At 38.9% G+C, this 19,795-nt stretch overlaps 2 protein-coding genes across 2 annotated transcripts in view; one reads left to right on the top strand and one right to left on the bottom strand.

The window, feature by feature from the left end:
• Positions 1–19,795, top strand: part of LOC139949118 (tRNA 2'-phosphotransferase 1-like) — a 120,365-nt gene that overhangs the window by 34,918 nt on the left and 65,652 nt on the right. The window lies entirely within an intron of this gene.
• LOC139948768 (tyrosine-protein kinase receptor-like) overlaps positions 1–19,795 on the bottom strand; it is a 74,060-nt gene that overhangs the window by 15,443 nt on the left and 38,822 nt on the right. The window contains exons 7-13 of the mRNA XM_071947126.1: positions 4,574–4,702; positions 3,489–3,647; positions 3,135–3,262; positions 2,189–2,355; positions 1,369–1,550; positions 786–969; positions 70–226 (exon numbers count right to left, since the gene is read on the bottom strand). Coding sequence (XP_071803227.1) covers positions 70–226; positions 786–969; positions 1,369–1,550; positions 2,189–2,355; positions 3,135–3,262; positions 3,489–3,647; positions 4,574–4,702 — 1,106 coding nt within the window. The remainder of the gene's footprint in view (positions 1–69; positions 227–785; positions 970–1,368; positions 1,551–2,188; positions 2,356–3,134; positions 3,263–3,488; positions 3,648–4,573; positions 4,703–19,795) is intronic.

Below are 19,795 nucleotides of genomic sequence, written 5' to 3'. Positions count from 1 at the left end.
AAAGTCCAAAACTTTAAACCCCAAAAGTCCAAAGGGAAGACGGCTTACATGTAAGTCTTCTATGCTTACCGATCCAGCATCGTCGCATGCATCCTCTCCTTTCTGTCCCACTAAGATGAAGAGTTGATCTCCTGCCGATAGATTGAAACTAGCCTCAATCTCGGCACCATGCGAGGGGCTTGTATTCTCAACACCAGTCCCTCCACCTGCTCCTTCAAGTTTCAGGCTAACAAGAAAAACAAAATTAAAAAAACAGTGAGAAATAAAATGGTAAGTCTACAATGGACCCCAATGGTAAACTTCTACTGGAGCATTTCAAGGGCACCAAGGCAATGACCAGGGGGCATGGAGGCATTGCCTCCATGAAGTTTCAGGCCTGGAGGAACATGGGAATTGGAGGCAGTAGGTTAGATACAGTCCTTTGTAACTCAAGTGAGAGGAGCAAGGAGTTAAAATGGCTGTGCGGAGATGAGGATTTGTGGTTTGGGACCAGAACAGGGGATGGAAGTATAGTAAGAGTATGGTTACATGACCCAATTTCATAGAGCTGCTTTAAGCACAAAAACTAGCTAAGCACAATAAAATAATGCTTACCAGAAAAAGGTTACCATCTCAAATAATATTTCACATATACAAAATGTGACTGGTATCCTGCTTATTGTTGCTTAGCAGACATTAGTTAAGCAATATTTTCTGCTTAAGCAGCTCTATGAAATCGAGCCCAGGAGTTAAAAGAGAGGTTTTTTAAGTCCTAAAGAATTAGGGAGCAAAGGGATGTTGCATACCTGTAAGTTTTATTGGAAGGAACAATCCATTTCTGAATTCCTTCTTCAACCCTGACTGAGATATTTTCAAAGCTGTAAGCGACATCACACTGTGACTGTGTAGGTCCCTGATCCTCCAAGGCACCACATGTGCTGAAATGAAACACTGTTTGATTGCTGGAGACCGGTGTTGGCAAATTGCTCACTGCAATGAGAAATAATTATTATTATTTTTGTCATACTTACCATTTTATGACCCTACCTTTAATGCACGTGGGGAAACACTTCCAACATTATTACCCCTGGTCACAGGGCCTTAATTCATTCCTTAAACCATCTCAGCTCCCTGGGGAGTATACAGCCTGTGCAACAAATATACGCTACTCAGCTAAATCAATCACAAGAACCATCTCTGCCATCACAGGTAAAAATTTACCCCTTGGTGGAGAGAAGCAATTATAGTAATTATGTCATGACTGGGACTCGAACCTACATTCTGCTAAACAGAAACACCAGACCTCGACCGAGTCCAGTGCTTCTATCCACTCGGACATGACATCCACAAAGCCCTCTAACCCCTCTATCATGCAGCCATAAAACCCACCTGGTTCAATCGACTGGGATGACAGTGGTTCAGTCATCGTGATCGTTGTTGCAGGGTCAGGGGTCGTCGTGTCAAGGGTCAGATCTAGGAGCTGAAAGCACTGTGGACTGAGTGAAATATCATCCAATGCTATGTCGCCTGTATACCTCCAACCTCGAGTACTTTCAAACTGAAGATAGTAACTAGAGGGTACAACAGTATTGAAAATCTTTATAATAAAAAAAATTATAACAGTACTAGCCTGACTTGGCAGTTGCCGGCACAAAGAAAACGTCTCAAAACTTGTTTTATTTCACAAGTTTTCAAGGACTAATTTTGTTGTGTCTGTTTTCTTTCGATTTGTTTACTAAACAATCACCAGGGTAAGAAAAATAGTAAGAATCAGTTTTTATATAGCGCTTTTCACACCTGATGGGCATCTCAAAGCGCTTCCAACATTATTACGCCTGGTCATTGGGCCAATTAATTAAATCCTTAAACCATCTCAGCTCCCTGGGGAGTATACAGCCTGTGCTTCCAAGTATGTAGCACACTAAGCTAAATCAATCACAAGAACCATCTCTGCCCTCACAGGTACCCATTTACCCCTGGGTTGAGAGAGGCACGTAGTTAAGTGTCTTGCTCAGAGACACAAGTGTCACGACTGGGATTCAAACCCACTCTCTGCCGAGCACAAACACCAGAGCTTGAATTCGGTGCTCTTATCAGCTTGGCCACGACACCCATTATGGATGGATGTGCGCATTACAGGTCTTTATGATATTTATTATTATTACTATTAAAGATCAGCACCTACAACAGCCTCATGGTTTATTCTTACCTCTCAGTGATGGCAGACAGACTAGCAACGTCCGTCATCCACATGTCACCTTGGTCACCAGACTGACTAAACAACTGACTGATACCAGTGTGACTTGATCCATTCTGAATAGCGTACAATTTCAGTTGTCCTGTTCCCGATCCATACATATGATATGAAAAACGCACCTGGAAGAAGAACAAGATTTAACTATCAGACAGCATAGTTGGCTTTTGACCCAATTCACCTCGGATCAATTTCATAAAGCCTGAAAGCACAAAAACTTAATAAGTAAAAGAAAAGTATTGCTTAACAGCAGCGGACTTACAGCCAAAACTACATTAAGTTTATATTGTTGTGACTAGTGCTCCACTCAACTTTTGCTTAGCAAAGATTATTGTCAGGCAGTATTCTTCTAAACAGCTTTATGAAATTGAGCCCTGACGTCATCATGATGAAAATGTCAGTTGTGTAATTTTCGGCAGTCACAGGGTATATGCACACTTTACAAAGTCACTTTCAAGGCTTGGTATGACCCTTTAAATGCTACGTAAACCAAATGTAAGACCAAGAATAAGTGAATAAAATAGGGGAGAAACAGCTATACCCTCTCACATTTTATGCGACGGTTTTACACGCAGCGTAATTTGGCTCTTTTCTCTTTTCTCAACTGTGCATCCATTTCTTAAGACCTCAAATAACTGAATTTGATACTTCTTAATGCTTCTAAAGGTCTTTGATTTTTATAGCTAAATTTCTCAAAAGATACAGCACCCTAGCAAGTAAGATTTCAAGGAAAGCTTTCTGCTATCATTACCTTTAAACCATTTAAGTTTAACATAAATCTGTAAATCTGTAGATGTTTGCGTTTTGTGTGATACAAAAAGTACCCAAAACCATTGAAATAGTTGTCAAAACACATAAAAGTAATCAGAGCGCTCGTTAGGTTGGCTTCAGAATGTCATACTTTACAAGTTTCATAGTGCTGGGAGGTTCTGTCATATGTCTCTGCAGGTGGAGGCTGAAACCAGACACTTCTGAGAAAAGCTGTATGACCTGGATCTGCACCAGAAACTTCAGTGTAGACATAGTGACCTAAAAAAAAAAAAAAATCAAAGTTGCATGAGAATAAAGAAAGAAAAATCACCCTTGTCGCACAATGTGTGTGCATTTAGATGGCTAATAAAAGGCTTCAGGCCTGAAGTCTTTCAATATTTGAGAGAGCAATTACCTCTTTCTCAAAAACTATGTTACTTCAGAGAGAGCCGTTTCTCACAATGTTTACACAGCTCTCCATTGTCCAAAATCTTGTCCTAATTACCTCTATCATTTCCGAGTGTATGGTCTATACTTGGGCCTGTTTTACTGGTCGGTGTGCTTCCATTATTTCTCGTCCAGTCAAAGTCATCCTGTTGTTGAACATTCTGCCAGGCACACCAGCCATCTTCAAATGAACATGCTCCACCAAACGGAATGATTCCTGAATACCAACAAAACCAGAAAATGTCAAATAAAAACTCTTTAAAAAGTTAATTTATTGAGGTAGTTTTAAATTTCTAAAAAGCCTAAAGTTGTATCAAGAGCAAAAAGCCACTGCACCCTGGAAGCCTGATGAAACCAGTAGCCAATATCATGGCCCTGCTTAGTGTGCAGGACTCAATTTTATAGAGCTACAAAATCAAGCTTACAAGAATAAAATTAACAGCCAAAATACCATTTTGCATTTGCACAATGTAAGTGGTACTTAACATTGTACTTAGTTCTTACTTGTACTTAGCAGAACATTTTTAAGCAATGTTGTCTGTTTATGTTGTCTGTTGTAAAGGCACTGTACACGTTTGGTAATTGTCAAAGACCAGTGTTCTCACTTAGTGTGTCCCATGTGTCCGAATGTGAAAATTTGGGGTTCGAATTGGGCGAAGTTGCATGAAAATTATGAAAGAAAAAACACCCTTGTTGGACGAATTTGTGTGCTTTCAGATAGGAATAAAAGACTTCTAGCTAGAAGTATTTTATTATTTTAGATAGAAATTTCCTCTTTCTCAAAAACTATGTTACTTCAGAGGGAGTCGTTTCCCACAATGTTTTATACTATCAACAGCTCTTCAATGCTCGTTACCAGGTCAGTTTTTAAGTTAATATTTGTTTTGAGTAATTACCAAACGTGTACCTTCCCTTTAAGCAGCTCTATGAAGTTGGGTCCAGGTCTGCGTATTCATCCAATAGAATATTAGCTCAGAATTCTGTGGTATTTTTTCTCCAATGAAAGCCATCCTTGGTTCAGGACAGAAATCAATGTGAATTTTTGTTTTATCCCAAAAGTGCGTACATCTAATTTGAAGCCCCTAATCGGTCTTGAAATTGGCTTCTGGTAAAAAGTGCAACGGTGTGGAACTAAGAACCTACCACACTGCTGACTTGTCTCCTCCTCCCCTAGTAGACAGTCTAGGTGGAGATCACACACCTTATCAGGACCCACACAAGCCAAGTTATCACAGACGAAATAAGTCTTCGGACATTGCTCCCTCAGTGCATCTGAAGATAGTGTGAAACAAAACAAAAGAAGACATGACGGAAAATCTTCAGACGGAAATGTGAGAGGGTGTGAGGGTGTCAACAAATATGAGATGTAATCATGTTATTAATATTTAATTACTACATTAAAGTTGATCATTCAGGGAATAACATAGATATTTTGAGAAACCATAAAAGGTGTGATTTAATGATTTCTGAGAATCTTGCCTGCTATTTTCAGCAAGAAAACATTAACAGATTTTTCCTAAATTCAAAGTTGAAATTGAAAATTCAACAGAGGACCTCCCCAAATAAGGTTAATTTCTCTTTTAAAGTAAGGGAACATTTGTTATTCAGAACAGAAGTTGCAGACATTAAAATAAGAGATTCGCATGAATGAACAATCAGCCCCATTTGAACTTTATTAGTCATCCACAGAAAACACTATGACGTCAAAGCTCTCGCTTCAGGTGCAGGTTGTTGTTTGTGTGTTAAAAATAACAAGATAAACTGGTCAGGCAGAATATGGTAATAACAACTTATTTGTTTTTCCCCCTGGTGATGACATGGTTTCACCTTCATCCAACCGGTCCCTCATCTATAAGCCTTTTTGAGGTGTGGCGGACGTGATAGGTGTGTACTGTTTGGTTTGGATTCATACAGACAAATTTACCCAAACCTTATAGTGGTGTATCATTGTGTCCGCCATATTTCTCAAAAAGGCTTATTATCTTCTTCTGTTATTGGTCCTAGGTTTAAATGTGTAAAATTACCTTCTTTTTTTATTATAGCAATGCCAGTTTTTTTATTTATTAGTGTTGATCCCAAAATGTTCTTACTTATTTGATTTGTTAGCGTTCCAATAATGCCTATAATTATCTGTATTTTCTCTAAGGTTTTATATGGATTTTTTTTTTCTCAATTGCCCAGGAGCATGTTTCATAGATGCTATATAAATTGTCATAATTATTACCCATGCTCACATACACGCATTCAGTTCCAAAAATGTGGAGTGTATACGAACAGAAATACTACATTCATGACTATTAATAAAATAGAACGTTACAAAGGTAATTTTGAATCTCAAAGGTACCAATTTCACCCCATATACAAGTAATGACGTGTCTGTAAACACACCATAAAATTCCACAGTAAGATGATTTCCAGATTCTCAGAAGTTATATGATGACAAATACATGTAGAACTATAGCAGGCGTGGTACAGGGTGACCCTGCAGTAGTACTACATTTATAACCATTTAAAAAATGCAACATTATATATAGGTAATTTTGAATAACAAATTGGGTTCAGGGTTGGGGGAGGTCACAGACATTTGACATAGATAACAAATGTAAAGATGAAAATAGCTCAAAATATCAAATAAACACGTCAGCAAAATAACAAATTGAAAAAGATGGCTTGCTATTAGGTCACTCAAACAAAGATTCCACCTCATTAAATTCAGACATAAATTCTGCTGGTTGGCAATTATTGAGACTATAAACAAATTCTCTGGAAAGTGTGACTATAAAATGTTGCTTTGAATCAACAGTGGCCATGCTCACTTTGGTTTATTTATGCTCAGAAAAACCACTTAACAACTTTTAAAAATACAAATTAAACTGACGATTCATTTACAAACAAATAAATAAATAAGATCTGGGATTAAGACTTTTCTGTGAAATCACCAATTGAGAAACTAACGATTGCATCTAATGAGTTTTATGAACCTTTTAACGACCACTCATTTCTGTATAATCACCACCTAACATCCACACATTGTTTTACGATTGATTTTTTAAACATGATTTTTTTCTTGTACAATTGTCAGGAAAAACACACACACAATAAATCATAAATGTTGTTTTGTATCAGAAGTACAGATACTATGTTAACAAGGGTTCCAGAGAGAGGCACTGTCAGACGAGGGATCGAGGGATCGAGGGATCACAATATCTCTCAGCAGGACAAATTGCCAATATCATCATCTAATAAGCCTAATCTTGACAGCACAAACACACGCCACAAATGGGATTTGCAACCCACCCTCTCCAGGAAAGCAGAAACGCTTTTGAGAGTACAAAGATTTAAGATTCAAGACTGGAATGGAAAATGTAAATTCTGGTCATAACCTTCACTTTCATCATTTTTGTTGAGTGGATGTAGGCCACATCTTGCAGGCGTTTTTAAGGCTGCTGTGGTTATTTTGAGTCAATCCGTTTAGGGCCGCAACATGTAGGCCTTTGGTCTCTAAAAGGTTGATGTGCATATTCTTTTTTTATGAATTCAAATATTGATACAACTCTTTGCAGTTAATTTTATATTCCTGAAAAAAATTGGGCATTGCTTTTTAAATAGAACCTTGTTAAACCGTTTTTTAAATTATCAAAATGCTATAACTTCAAACCATGATGTAGACAATGATTAAAAATAATTTGTTTCCCTTGTGGATTATATATTAAAAAAGCCTACTTGATATTTGAAATAATCCCTCTGCTGCCGCTTGCCAGGTTGTATCGCTCTGCTGCTGCTTCCCAGGTTGTATCGTAAACTTGGGTGATCCCTGGCTATATGGCAGCTACAGGTTGTATGGTTTTTGACTGGCACCCCAACAAAAGATATTGATTAAATAGGGAGACAGCCAACAATATGGCTCGATAGCTCAGTTGGTAGAACACTGGCACATAATCCAGAAAGCGCAGGTCCAAATCCCGTTCCAATCAGTTTGGGGAAATAATATCATAACAAATTAACCCAGTCAGTTTACCTCAACTTACGGTTGATTTTTTATTTTTTATTTTTTTAATTTTTTTTATTATTATATTTTTTTTATGCAAGTCACTAGACACACAAGGCCGGAAGGCCACTTCAAGGTGTGGGCTACAATTATTTTTTCCAGAGGCCCTTGCCACCTACTCCTAGGGCTGAGACAGGGTTACCCTTTTAAAGTCCATACGAATGTAGGCTTGGGTATCATCAATCCGAAGCCTGGCCGATAGAGCAGAAAGCACTACTTTACGTAGCAAGTGTCATTCGAACCGGGATTCGAACCCACACTCTGCTGATCAATCACCAGAGCTTGAATCCGGTGCTCTTAACCGCTCGGTCATGACACCCACTTGAAATAAATAATTTGAAGTAGAGATATGGTCTTTGACTGCCCCAACAAACTATAATGAAAATCTGATAAATTGGTCCTTGCATATAACAACATCTACAGGTACCACTACTGATATAATGACGACCCATTCTATTTATAAAAGAAACCCCCCCAGCGTAACAGATGTCTGTCCTCAAAACAACAGAAGGCAATGTTTACTCTCTGGATTGTCGGCCCCAGTAAGAGCAATCACCTCCATCATCTCATCTCATCCTTAAGAAATATCTCACGATTCACATCTTCCTAACATCTGCCATTATTTCCCTAGCTGTTTTTCAAATTTGTTCAACAGAACATGAACAAGTTTGATAATTTTCAGAGACTTTTCTGCAGAATCAGGGATGACTCTGCAGTTGCAGGAAGAAGTCCATACCCTTGAATAAGCTTGTTTGATTTGGGTTGATTCCAATGCTTTTGAGGTGAGTAGATCACCCCCATCCAAGTGGAAAATGATGTGTCTGTAAACACCATAAAATTCCACAAGTAACTCAATTTCCAGATTCTCAGAAGTTACACGATAACAAATAGAACTACATCAGGCATGGAACATGGTGACCCTGCTGACAAATTCTAGGTCTGACTAGCTACATACACACGCTGGAAAGTCATTTTACCGGTGTAGAATTAAACACCACACACCAAAGATTGCACACATATATAACCTTTGATTTCAGGGACTCCTGCTGATTCATACTTCCTGCAAATAGGAATGCGAAGTGAATTTTCACATAACATGTCTGTTTTTCGCAGCGAATGCTTCGCAGGAGTTAAGCACATTTATATCAACCAATGCAAACTATTTGTTGCCAATTTGTGGCATCGAAATTTGCTTCGTATTCACATTCGCAGGAGGTTGAGCTGGGCTTAAGCGACGTAAGATGATGATCTGATGTGGTAGGCCCAGGAACAACAAAACCTGAAGCTCCTTGCAACTCAAAATAAAACTTTAAATTGACTATCAACGTTATATGAAGCAGGTGTATTGATGCTTGCCCGTAGTGGGAGTCCCTGAGATGAGCCTTTGATCTACTGTTGTTTCCTTCCTGCTAGAGGTTTACACAAACAGGTTTGGCCAGACATCCAGCAGACAATGCAAACATTCCCTTTTACTTTCATAGCCGTCCCCCCTGATCAAATAAAGCGAGAGTACACAAGACCTTTCGGCAGCAATTTGTGAATTCAGCTCAGGGGGGAAGTTTACATGACAATTTACAAGTGCATTACTACAGAAATTGTCAAGATTTATCAGTGGTTATTATTAACCAGGTGAATGTAATCAAGTTTGTGTTTATTGTTTGCATGTTGCAATTAAGTAACAGAATTTAAACAAAGGGTGGTTGTGTTGTGTTAGTCATTAGTATTAATACAAATGTTGGCTGACAAATTAAATTTTTAACAGTGATCATTGTAGCTCAGAATCCACCACCCCTTGAAAAATGAGATTTTTTTTAATTTTTTATATTTGTACAGCTAATAGAAAACCATGAGTGGATTCCTGTCTGTCAATGCCCCTTTAGTGATAAAAAGTAAACTATCAACTTTTATGTGACGAACATCTGTGTTAATGTGACTTATTGTAAGTGCAAATGAAATCAGAGATGAAATTAATACCAAGAATTTATTACATCCGACACACTGATATTTTAAGGGAAATTAAATGCGGTATTTAGAATGTGAATTACATCGCAGCATGTTGATCCATCCCCCGATGCAGTCTTGAACCAAAATAGTTTTTTTTTTTTAAGTGGCACTACATCAGCTGTGTGATTATTTGTGAGTGAAGCGATGGAGAAGAGACATTTAAAGTAATGATACTAATAAAACAGGACCTTTATAAAGCGCCTTTTAAAAAGGAAGGATGAGAAAAACAGAAAAAGGGGGTTAGGGAAGAGGCAGACAGGAAATACATGGGTCTTTGGGCCTTTCAAAAAGGTGTGAGACCAGTTGAATTTCTAACAGAAACAGGAAATTTATTCCATAGCTGAGTGGCAGTGACAGAAAAAGCCTGGTTAAGCCAAGGTTTTTCTCTTTTCACCTGCAAAACAAATTTGTCTCCGCTAATATATGGAAATCCTTTGGGTAAATAGAGTCTTCTAAAGCTATGCCAGATATGCATTAAACATGCAATTTGGCCGAGCTGATTTTTATCACCAGTGTTGGGGCAGCTCAGAAGAATTTTGTTCCTCCCGTTTACTCACTTGACATTGTCAGATCAACGGGTTCACTGAATTCCTTAGCGTGTTTTTGCATCTTCATATCTTCTCAAGTACTTCAGATTCCTTCACCAGCATATCTCATTGCAACTTGGATGTGTAATTCAAGAGATCGGAATCAAACGGTCCATGAACAAAAATTTCCGGGGGAAGCGTGGCTGATTACATAGTGCCCTTTGCTAACTTAGCCTCAGGGGGAAACTTTAAATTCAGTTAAATGGATTAAACAGAATAACCAATGGGAGTGAAAATTAGACAAGAGCTCTGCTAATTTTGGCCACTTGTACGTACTTCAAGTTTTATTTCCACAACAAGTATTCTTTGAGCCCCAAAAGAGACCCTACATGCAAGGGGCATTCATTTGTGTACTTTCGATTATTTTTCCTGAAGATTTTTTCATACTTCGGCCCTCAGAAAACTAAGCAAAATTGTTATAAAATAGCCTGAAAAGTCTATTAAAACCTTTGCCTCGTGTACATGTAGGGGAGCCCTTGTACTCAATCAAATTCACCTGCTTTTTTCCCCCAAGGGCTAAGTATCTTATTAAAGTAGATGTAAATATTTCAACAGCGACAAAGAATATTTTGTTGGGACCGTCTAACCTTCAGTGTTTAAGAGTAAAACCCAAATATAACTATTTTTTCTCCAATTTGTCAGATTTAGTTTGTGCGTTTGATTAAGATGGATACGGGAATGTCTGTAAAGTGCCTTTGTAATTGGAGAGGTTTTTAGGGAATTCTTTAATGCTCAAATAAATAGGAGTTAAAGGAACATTACAGGTTTGGTACAGCAACAAAAATCGTCTAAGATCACAGATTTACATAAAACTTACGAGGTGTCTAGTAATGATGATAGAAGAAAACATCCCTTGAAATATTTCTGTCTGAAATGTCATATTTGATGAGAAATAAATAAAACTAATTTCCTGTTTGGAGTTTATCGCTCAGTGAGCATTTTGTTCATTTTTTTAAAATTGATGTCATGCAAAATGTGTAATCGGTTTTGCACTATTTTTCTTGTGACCCAGATGGCTGATCGATCTCAAACTTTGTCAGTTTATGTATGTGGTGGATTACATAAAATGCTAACACTGCCAGCAACTGTTTTGTTAGCAATATAAACCAATTCTGTAATGCTTCTTTAATCATGTGGAATTCTCCTGGAGATGTCTGTGAAGCATTCATGGAATAGGACTGTCCTTTTGTGTAGTACAGTGCACCTTGATCAGTGTAACTCGTTTCATTTTCTTTAGTATTTTACGCTTCGTTTCAAATTGTTCCGCTGCACTTTTTGCAGGAGCGGTTCATTTTTCATGTCAAAGCACAAACTGCCTGTGGCTTATTTAACCTACTTTCCATTGCCGTAAATGTCTGTGTATTTCTCAGCTTAAGATCAGAAAAGGGATATTAATTCAATATTTGTGCATCGAGAACAGAAGTTATTGAATTTGTGGAATTGAATCTGTGGAATTATTTGATTATTGGTTTTGTTTTTCTCGAAGTGATCATGTACGGTTTAGGGAATTTTGGAAGGAGAAATTTTTTATTTGATTCAAGGATGGAGTTATTATTTCTTATCTTTCTAGAACTTATTAAGTTCTACCTTGAAAGAAAAAAAAATCTGCATGAAAGTTCACTTTTTTCTATTTCAGTCAATGAGGCACAACAAAAATAACAAGTCGGGCCTTTTTTCGGGCCTTTTCTTTTCTTACATCAGATCAGTCCACCCTCCACTATTTAATTCAGTAATTCAAACTCCATTTGTATCTTTCTCAACAATAAAAAGTCTATGCAATCAGTTAGAGACTAAAAACCCAATCCACCTGGCATGATTCGAACCTGGTCCTAAAGATTGTGAGTACACAAGCCCTGTATGCTTCATTTTGAAATGGCTAGGGCACCAAGGCATTTTCTTCTTGGGAAAGGGCACCCTATGAGGAAATTGTAAATGTCTACTGCATCATTTCAAGGGCACCAAGGAACTGACATGGGCGCATGGAGGCAATCGCCTTTGTTGCCTTCGTGAAGTATCAGGCCTGCATGCCACTACGCCAACCCTACTGCCTCTATTACATTTCAGTTCATTTGTTGCGTGTAATGGCATAGCGGTTAAGAGCACCGGACTCCAACTCTGGTATTTCATCAGCTGAGTGTGGGTTCGAGTACCGGTCGTGACACTTGTGTCCTTAGGCAAGACACTAAACCATGATTGCTTTGTTAAAGTTGGGGAGGTAGTACTTTTTGCTCTACCAGCCAGGCTACTAGTGGATGATACCCAAGCCTACAGTACATCCGCATGGGCTGTAAAGGGGGTAACCGTACACCTTGAAGTGGCCTGTAGGCCCTGTCTGTCTGGCGACTTCCATACAAAAATATTAAAATAAAAAGTTAACTATTTATGTGTTTTTTGTTTTGGGGTTTTCTTTTTCAAGAAACTCTTTAATATTAGTTAAAATGGTTTAACTAAGCTCTTGTAATTTCATCGAGAAAAAAACAAGTGTGTAAAAGAGTGATATGAAAATGAGGGGTCTTGCTCCGCCCCTGGATATTACCCACTGCCTTTGTCTGAACATGTCCTTGCTCTATGGTCTAAATCACCACAACAGCTTCTCTTCAGCTGAACACGCCGGCGTGTGCGTGACTATCAAAGCGTCCTTGTAATTAACGCTAAAGACCAGAATCTCATCAAGGTAAAATATCATTCATATATTCCTAAATATCGCACACCTGCGAAGAAATGAAAACCCCGGAAGCGTAATATGGAGATTGGGAGTATGAAGCAGGTGAGATCAATAGATATTTTTCATCAGATGATTGACCTTCCCTTCAAGTCAATTGTTTTTTCCTCTCCCCGTCTCGATCACAATCTCCTGCTCTTCCCGCAAGATCCGGACAGCGGCGTAGAAAAGCTTGATTGGAATCTGTTTTCCACGAAAACCCTTGGAATGGAAAACTTGTTTAATGGTCGATGAAATCTATTAATCCATTTGTTGGGTTTTAAGAATAAAAAACAATCTCTTTATGAAGGCTTCTCTAGGCATCTGAAAGCACACAAATTTGTGCAACATGATGTTTTTTTCTCTCATTGTTCTCCTGCACCTTCGATGACCAATTTTCAGTGCCTTTAAAGAGAGGATACACTTGTGGTTATTGTCAACTGCGTGTCGAAATATGCATAAAATAACAACCCAGTGAAAATTCAGGCTCAATTGGTCATTAAAATTCCTAGATAATACTAAAATAAACATACAAATGCCGGCCAGACTGAAGCCTTTTAACCTCTTGGGGTAAATATTACTTTTTTCCCTTCTAAAACTCCATTTTCTTCAATGGGAGTTGTCTTTAAAATTTTATATTCTATTCACAGCTCTTCAGTGCTTCTTCTAAGCTGTTATAGCCATTAACTATAATAACCTGTCTTTAACTATTATACAGGACTTGTTTCATTACATTTTGACCTACTTGGTTTACAGTTCTGTAATAAAAAAACAGCTGGGGGGGGGGGGGGGGTTGGATGCTATTCCATTTAGAAATACAATCTATACATCAACATGGGCCAAATAGACACAGAATACTGATATATTCTACTTATCACCAGTTAACCCAAAATCTTCATTCCCCTGAGTCCCGGTGCTTTGTTTTAAAGCATTGTTTTAAAACTCAATTCCATTCCTCTTCTCCTCAGCTCAGTGCTTACAGTAGTGATCTCTCTCCAGGTAACATCCCTATTAACCCCCTTGCATCACCTTTATCTTAGCATGCTCTGTTACTTCTCAAAGATGAAAGCTTCAAAGTGAGCTGTGACAAAAACCCTTGAAGTGTCACAGCACAAGGAAAAAGCTTGGTTCATACTTTCTGCAAATGCGAGGCGAATTTTGACGTCATAGGGCTGTTTTCCAGTGAATGTTTCACAGTATATTTTTCGCAGGAGTCGAACACGCGAACTATTTGCTGCGGATTTGTGACGTCAAAATTCTTTTTGTATCGCATTTGCATTCCCAGGAAGTATGCAGGGAGCATAACATTGACAAATGCAAAGCAGTGAAGATGTCAACTCCACTTTTACTTTTCTTCCCTCTTCAATGTCCCAACCATCAAGTAGTTTCTTTGACATATCTATCCCGAAGCCACCCCCTCCTCCCCCATCCGCTAGAAATAAAAATAAAAGCAAGCCATCCTAAGTGCCAACCTGATCAAGGTCATCACAATTCCTCTTACCAATCAATCATTTAGTTTTCTATTTTTGCTTCTCTGTATGCCTATTATTAAATCCACTAGTAGATGTATTTCAGAGCAACCGTTCGTTTCCGAAGGCCATCAAAGTATAAACAATTTGAAATGCTACTTGAATCCCTAATGGATCAAACAACAAAGACGAGGTTAGATCAAAATATTGTTTAAATCCATCTAATTTGAGTTGTTCCTCTTGTTGTTTCAAGATACCATCTTGTCACAGTTTCACTGAAACAGAATTGACGTAAAGCCGTTGGTCCTGTGTGTTGTGTACATAACCCAGAAAGGGAAGCGGTTCGCTCCGGTGTTCCTGGTTTGATTGGCAGCATATTGCACCACAGCACCATGTACAACTTGACATGGCACTACGTTAAAGGAGCAAGTCTCTTAATTCATAGTAGTCCCTTGCATACCATGCAGGAAAATACTGAGAGTTGAAGTGCCTCAAGAGCCACTGGTTCATTCATTCATTCATTCATTCATTCATTCAATGGTTTATTAAAATTCTATTCAATTCGCTGCCAGCAGCAGAATTACATGTACAGTTACATAGTTAAAAATTTGGAGGTAAACATTACATTACTATTTAAAATTGCCTAAATCTTACACAGAAAGACTGAGAGGGAGAAGTACTGTACACTCCTGGTTGATGGATATGAGAAGTATTATTATTATTATAACATTCTTCAAGTTGACAAACAAGTATAAACAACCATACACAACAAGGACTTTCTGTATTCCTGGTATGTTGAGATGTAAAGCTGTCAACTTTGGACAAAAATTAGATAGATAGATGTTTAAACAGATGACCATAATGACAATTGCCTTGGCAGAATTTGGATTACAAAACCATTCAGTCAACAATACAATGAATAGAATGATTGGAATTGAAAACATTTTACCTTGGGTTCATCTATGCAGCTATACCAAACACAAATAATTATATCAATACTAACTGGTTGTTTCTGGATCCTTCCCTTAATCCCTTTCCCCTCTCTTTTTCTATTAATGGATATGTATTTGTTTGTACTGGGGCCTTTCTCAAACCACGGCTTGGGCTCCGGCTCAGGCTCCGCGTGCTGATACCCGTGCAATACGCGCTGCTCCAAAATGCACAGGTTAAATGCAAGCTGCGTACACAGCACGCGGAGCCTAAGCCTGAGCCGGAGCCGGAGCCCAAGCCGTGGTTTGAGAAAGGCCCCTAGTTTTATGCCTCTGAAGAAGGTCCAGTTTGGATCGAAAGCAAAGGCCAGCTACCCTATTCATTATTTAATACTAACTGGTTGTTATGTACATGTAGCACATATTACAATTTCATATCAAATCTACCCTCGCAGGTATCCATTTATACCTCTGGGTGTAAGGAAGCAATTACATTCAAGCATCTTGCCCAAAAACGCAAGTGTCATGACTTGGATTCGAACACAACTCCACAAACTTAAACATCACAACTTAAGTCCATGCACTAGACAGCTCGGCCAAGACAACGCCACAAGCTTGAGTTATGACGACACTTGAAGTTGGTGTAACTTTCCCCTATTTACAGGGCACCATTGTGGTAAGCAGCCCTATGTAACTTAGGCCCAGATTGGGGGTATGCATGACATAATCATCCCTTACGTTTCAAGCTTGAGTTATGATGACACTTGAAGTTAGTGTAACTTTCCCCTATTTACAAGGCACCATTGTGGTAAGCAGCCCTATGTAACTTAGGCCCAGATTGGGGGTATGCATGACATAATCATCCCTTACGTTTCAAGCTTGAGTTATGATGACACTTGAAGTTAGTGTAACTTTCCCCTATTTACAGGGCACCATTGTGGTAAGCAGCCCTATGTAACTTAGGCCCAGATTGGGGGTATGCATGACATAATCATCCCTTCGTTTCAATTAAAAACCTTGTTTTTGACCTAAAGGCCTTATGCAGTTAAAGGATTTGTGTACTTTTTCAAAATGTCCCTAGATTTACACTAAACTTACAGGGTTTGAAGATCATGAGAGTGGAAAGCTTCCCTTCAAATATTACTTACTGAGGTGCTGTAGTTTTCGGGAAATGAGTAAAACAATGTCATGAAAAAAAACGTTTGTAAATGATTTCCGTCTCATGAGACGAAAATTATTTTCATGACATTGTTTTACTCATTTCCCCAAAACTACAGCACCTCAGCACGTAATATTTTCAGGGAAGCTTTCTACTATCATTATCTTCAAACTGTGTAAGTTTAGTGTAAATCTGTCGACATTGTGTTTTTTGTCCTACAAAAAGTACATACACCTTTAATGCTCCCATATCCCAACCAATTGCTTGGTCTTGGTGATCACCTGAGCGTACTTGACTTGTGCGACAACTGTTAGCCAATTTAGCTGGGGGATGACACAAGATGTGGCATTTACTATCTAACATTTACACCCGACTGCTCCCTGTAATTGTCTTAATGTGTCATAACAAGGACTGAGGAGGTGTCATGTTCAAGTAACCAGATACATTTTTTTGTAACTCGCCAATTACACCAAATCTTTTGACTGACGATCCAGCTGCTGCGGGATTTCTTTAAACAGATAATAAGAAGAATAATTTGGAAAGTTAATCACCCTTACCATCACTTAACTCTACTCGCATATGGCCTTAGCCCGGAGTTGAACCACACCAACAGAATCGAGAGGCTAGTGCTTTATGCAGGATATATCTTTAAACAGATAAAACACTCTTAATAAAAAGAATAATTTGGGAAGTTAATCACCCTTACCATCGCTTAACTCTACTCGCATATGGCCTTAGCCCGGAGTTGAACCACACCAACAGAATCGAGAGGCTAGTGCTTTATGCAGGATATATCTTTAAACAGATAAAACACTCTTAATAAAAAGAATAATTTGGGAAGTTAATCACCCTTACCATCGCTTAACTCTACTCGCATATGGCCTTAGCCCGGAGTTGAACCACGCCCACAGAAGCGAGAGGCGAGTGCTTTATGCAGGATTTCTTTAAACAGATAAACCACTCTTAATAAAAAGAATAATTTGGGAAGTTAATCACCCTAACCAACGCTTAACTCTACTCACATATGGCCTTAGCCCGGAGTTGAACCACGCCCACAGAGGTGAGAGTCGAGTGCTTTATGCACCGGCCACTGCTTTAAAATAGAGCATTTCTAATTATGAGGTGATAACCCAAGGAGCAACATATCAAGCTTGCCAGTGGGGATAGTCTTTGTTCTTTCTCCGTATGCATGTTGGATCGATGTCACATTCCATGTGCAAATATTCAGATGGAAAGTAAGAGAGTATACATTTCACAATCAGCAAACCATCAGCTTGTTGACGCGGGTAGTTCCGACTCGGCTAAAATGTCAACACTCTCAAATTGAAACTAGCACCGTGAAGAATCTCTTAAGTGAAGGAGTTAACGAATGCAAAGAGAATGCTGTCCTCAGCGGTAATTGAATTGCACCTCGCTGGGCTATGGTTTAAGTATGCATACAGACATCCTTGCTACAATTCGTTCTGATTTACTTCAATATCACAGACACATGAATTCAAGCAAAGAGATAAATGACACAAGCGGTAAGGATAAAAGGATTGCCAATCTCACATGAACTTGCACACTAAAAAAAAAAACTTAAAAGAAAAGGAATTAAAAGTTAAGAAATTGAAAAGTGTTAGTTACAAGTCCACACAAGTTTTACACCGTTAATGACCCCCCCCCCCCCCTTAATGACCCCCCCCCCCCCCCCCCCCCCATTGCTTGTTCTTTTTTGTTGAGGAACTGTTACGTTTTGGCTGCAGGTCAGTTTAAAAGCTTTTTCAGTCACTTTGTTATACAACAGGGCAATTTCCATAAGCCCTTAAAAGCCTAAAATAGACAAAAACATGTTTAAAGCTTCTTCTCAAGACTCTAAACGGAGGTAGAACTTTGACATTCTGTGATAAATACATCTACCTTGTATAAAGCTCTGAATCAAAACAACTTGAATAAATTGCTGGAGGTAAATGCAGCTAAAGCTCCGCGTTTCCTGAAATCCAGCAATAAATTGTTGTGCTATCAGGTTTAGAAGTTCTTCTTTGTTATTAATTTCTTTTTTCTGTTTAAAGATCCTTGTCCAAAGACCCTCGTCCAATGTTTTGTTCACTCTTTTCGGCGACATGAAAGTGATAAGAAACAACTGCCAGGCACTATCTGGATAATTTATCAAAACTTGCACCTTGTGTTATTGACTGATGTTGGCAGTTGACATTGTCAGGGTGACGCATGGTGAGCCCCAAGTATCCTGCATTGTTATCCATGCCGTGTCATGGCCTAGCAGTTAAGAGCATTGGACTCAGGCACTAGCGTTTCTGATCAGCAGAGTGGGTTTGAGTCCCAGCCGTCGATTTCACAAAACTCTTCCTAACTTAAGACTAATCTTAGGACTTAGGACGAGTCCCAACCCTGCACTGTAGCATGCAGACCTTAAGAGTAATCCTAAGTTAGGAAGAGTTACTCGTCCTAACTCGAGATAAGACGAGTCCTAACTCTTTGTGAAATCGACGGCAGGTAACACCTGTGTCCTTAAGTAAGACACTTAACCATGATGCTTCGTTCTTCTAATTGGTGGGACTCTTGTAGCCATTGGTCCTGTGTGTTGTGTATTGCACGTAAAAGAACCAAGTGCATTTATCGAAAAGAGAAAGGGTTTGCCCCAGTGTTCCTAGTTGGATTTTCAGCATTGTGTGCCACATCACCCTGTAAACCATTACATGGTGCTAAGTTAAAGGAGTAGGTCTCAAAACTCAAAACGTATTCCATCATGCCTTGCAGGAAAAATACTGAGTGTTAAAGTGCCTTAAGCATCCATGAGTGACTAATATAAGTGCTATATAAGAAGCTGCTATTGCTATAACTGACTCTCCACATTGACACAAATTAAGACATTGAGCAACGGGCCTGGTTCATTCCTTGGGCCCAGAGGGTAAAGCATCTTGAACCTCCTCGGTGTTCAGAGCTGAAAACATCTGCATCCTACAATCAGGGAGATTTTGTAAAACGCAATCAGAAAAAAAGTTTCCATTATCAGGAAGATTTTCAAATATGTTCATCAGAACATGGAAAGATTGGTTTGTTTTCACAAGAACTTTTTGCATAACTTGGCAGCCCTGGATGTTACATTTCAGAGGATTAACACAAAGGGCCCTGGGACTCCTTTGGTCCGAAGGATGACACCCTTTGAACAGCTGTGCCTCAGAGGATTTCCAAACTCTCTATACATCAACACAAAATAAGATCTTGGGCAGACAGGCATGGTTTATCTCTTGTACTGGAATATGGAGCAACTTGAACCTCCTGGGTGTTACATTTAAAGAGGATTTACAGACTCTATACATCAACACAAATTTATAACTCTGACAGACAACAGGTCCTAGAGGATGAAGCCCTGTGAACTTTCAGAGGATTTACAATAACACAAATGGTCAGAACATGTTGCAGAGTGGACCACGGGCTCCCCTTGGTCTAGGGGATAAAGCCCTGCAT

Source organism: Asterias amurensis, chromosome 1 (assembly GCF_032118995.1).
Source record: "Asterias amurensis chromosome 1, ASM3211899v1".
NCBI lineage: Eukaryota > Metazoa > Echinodermata > Asteroidea > Forcipulatida > Asteriidae > Asterias > Asterias amurensis.
Note: the sequence above shows the minus strand (reverse complement) of the source record. Positions and strands in the feature narration are given on the sequence as shown.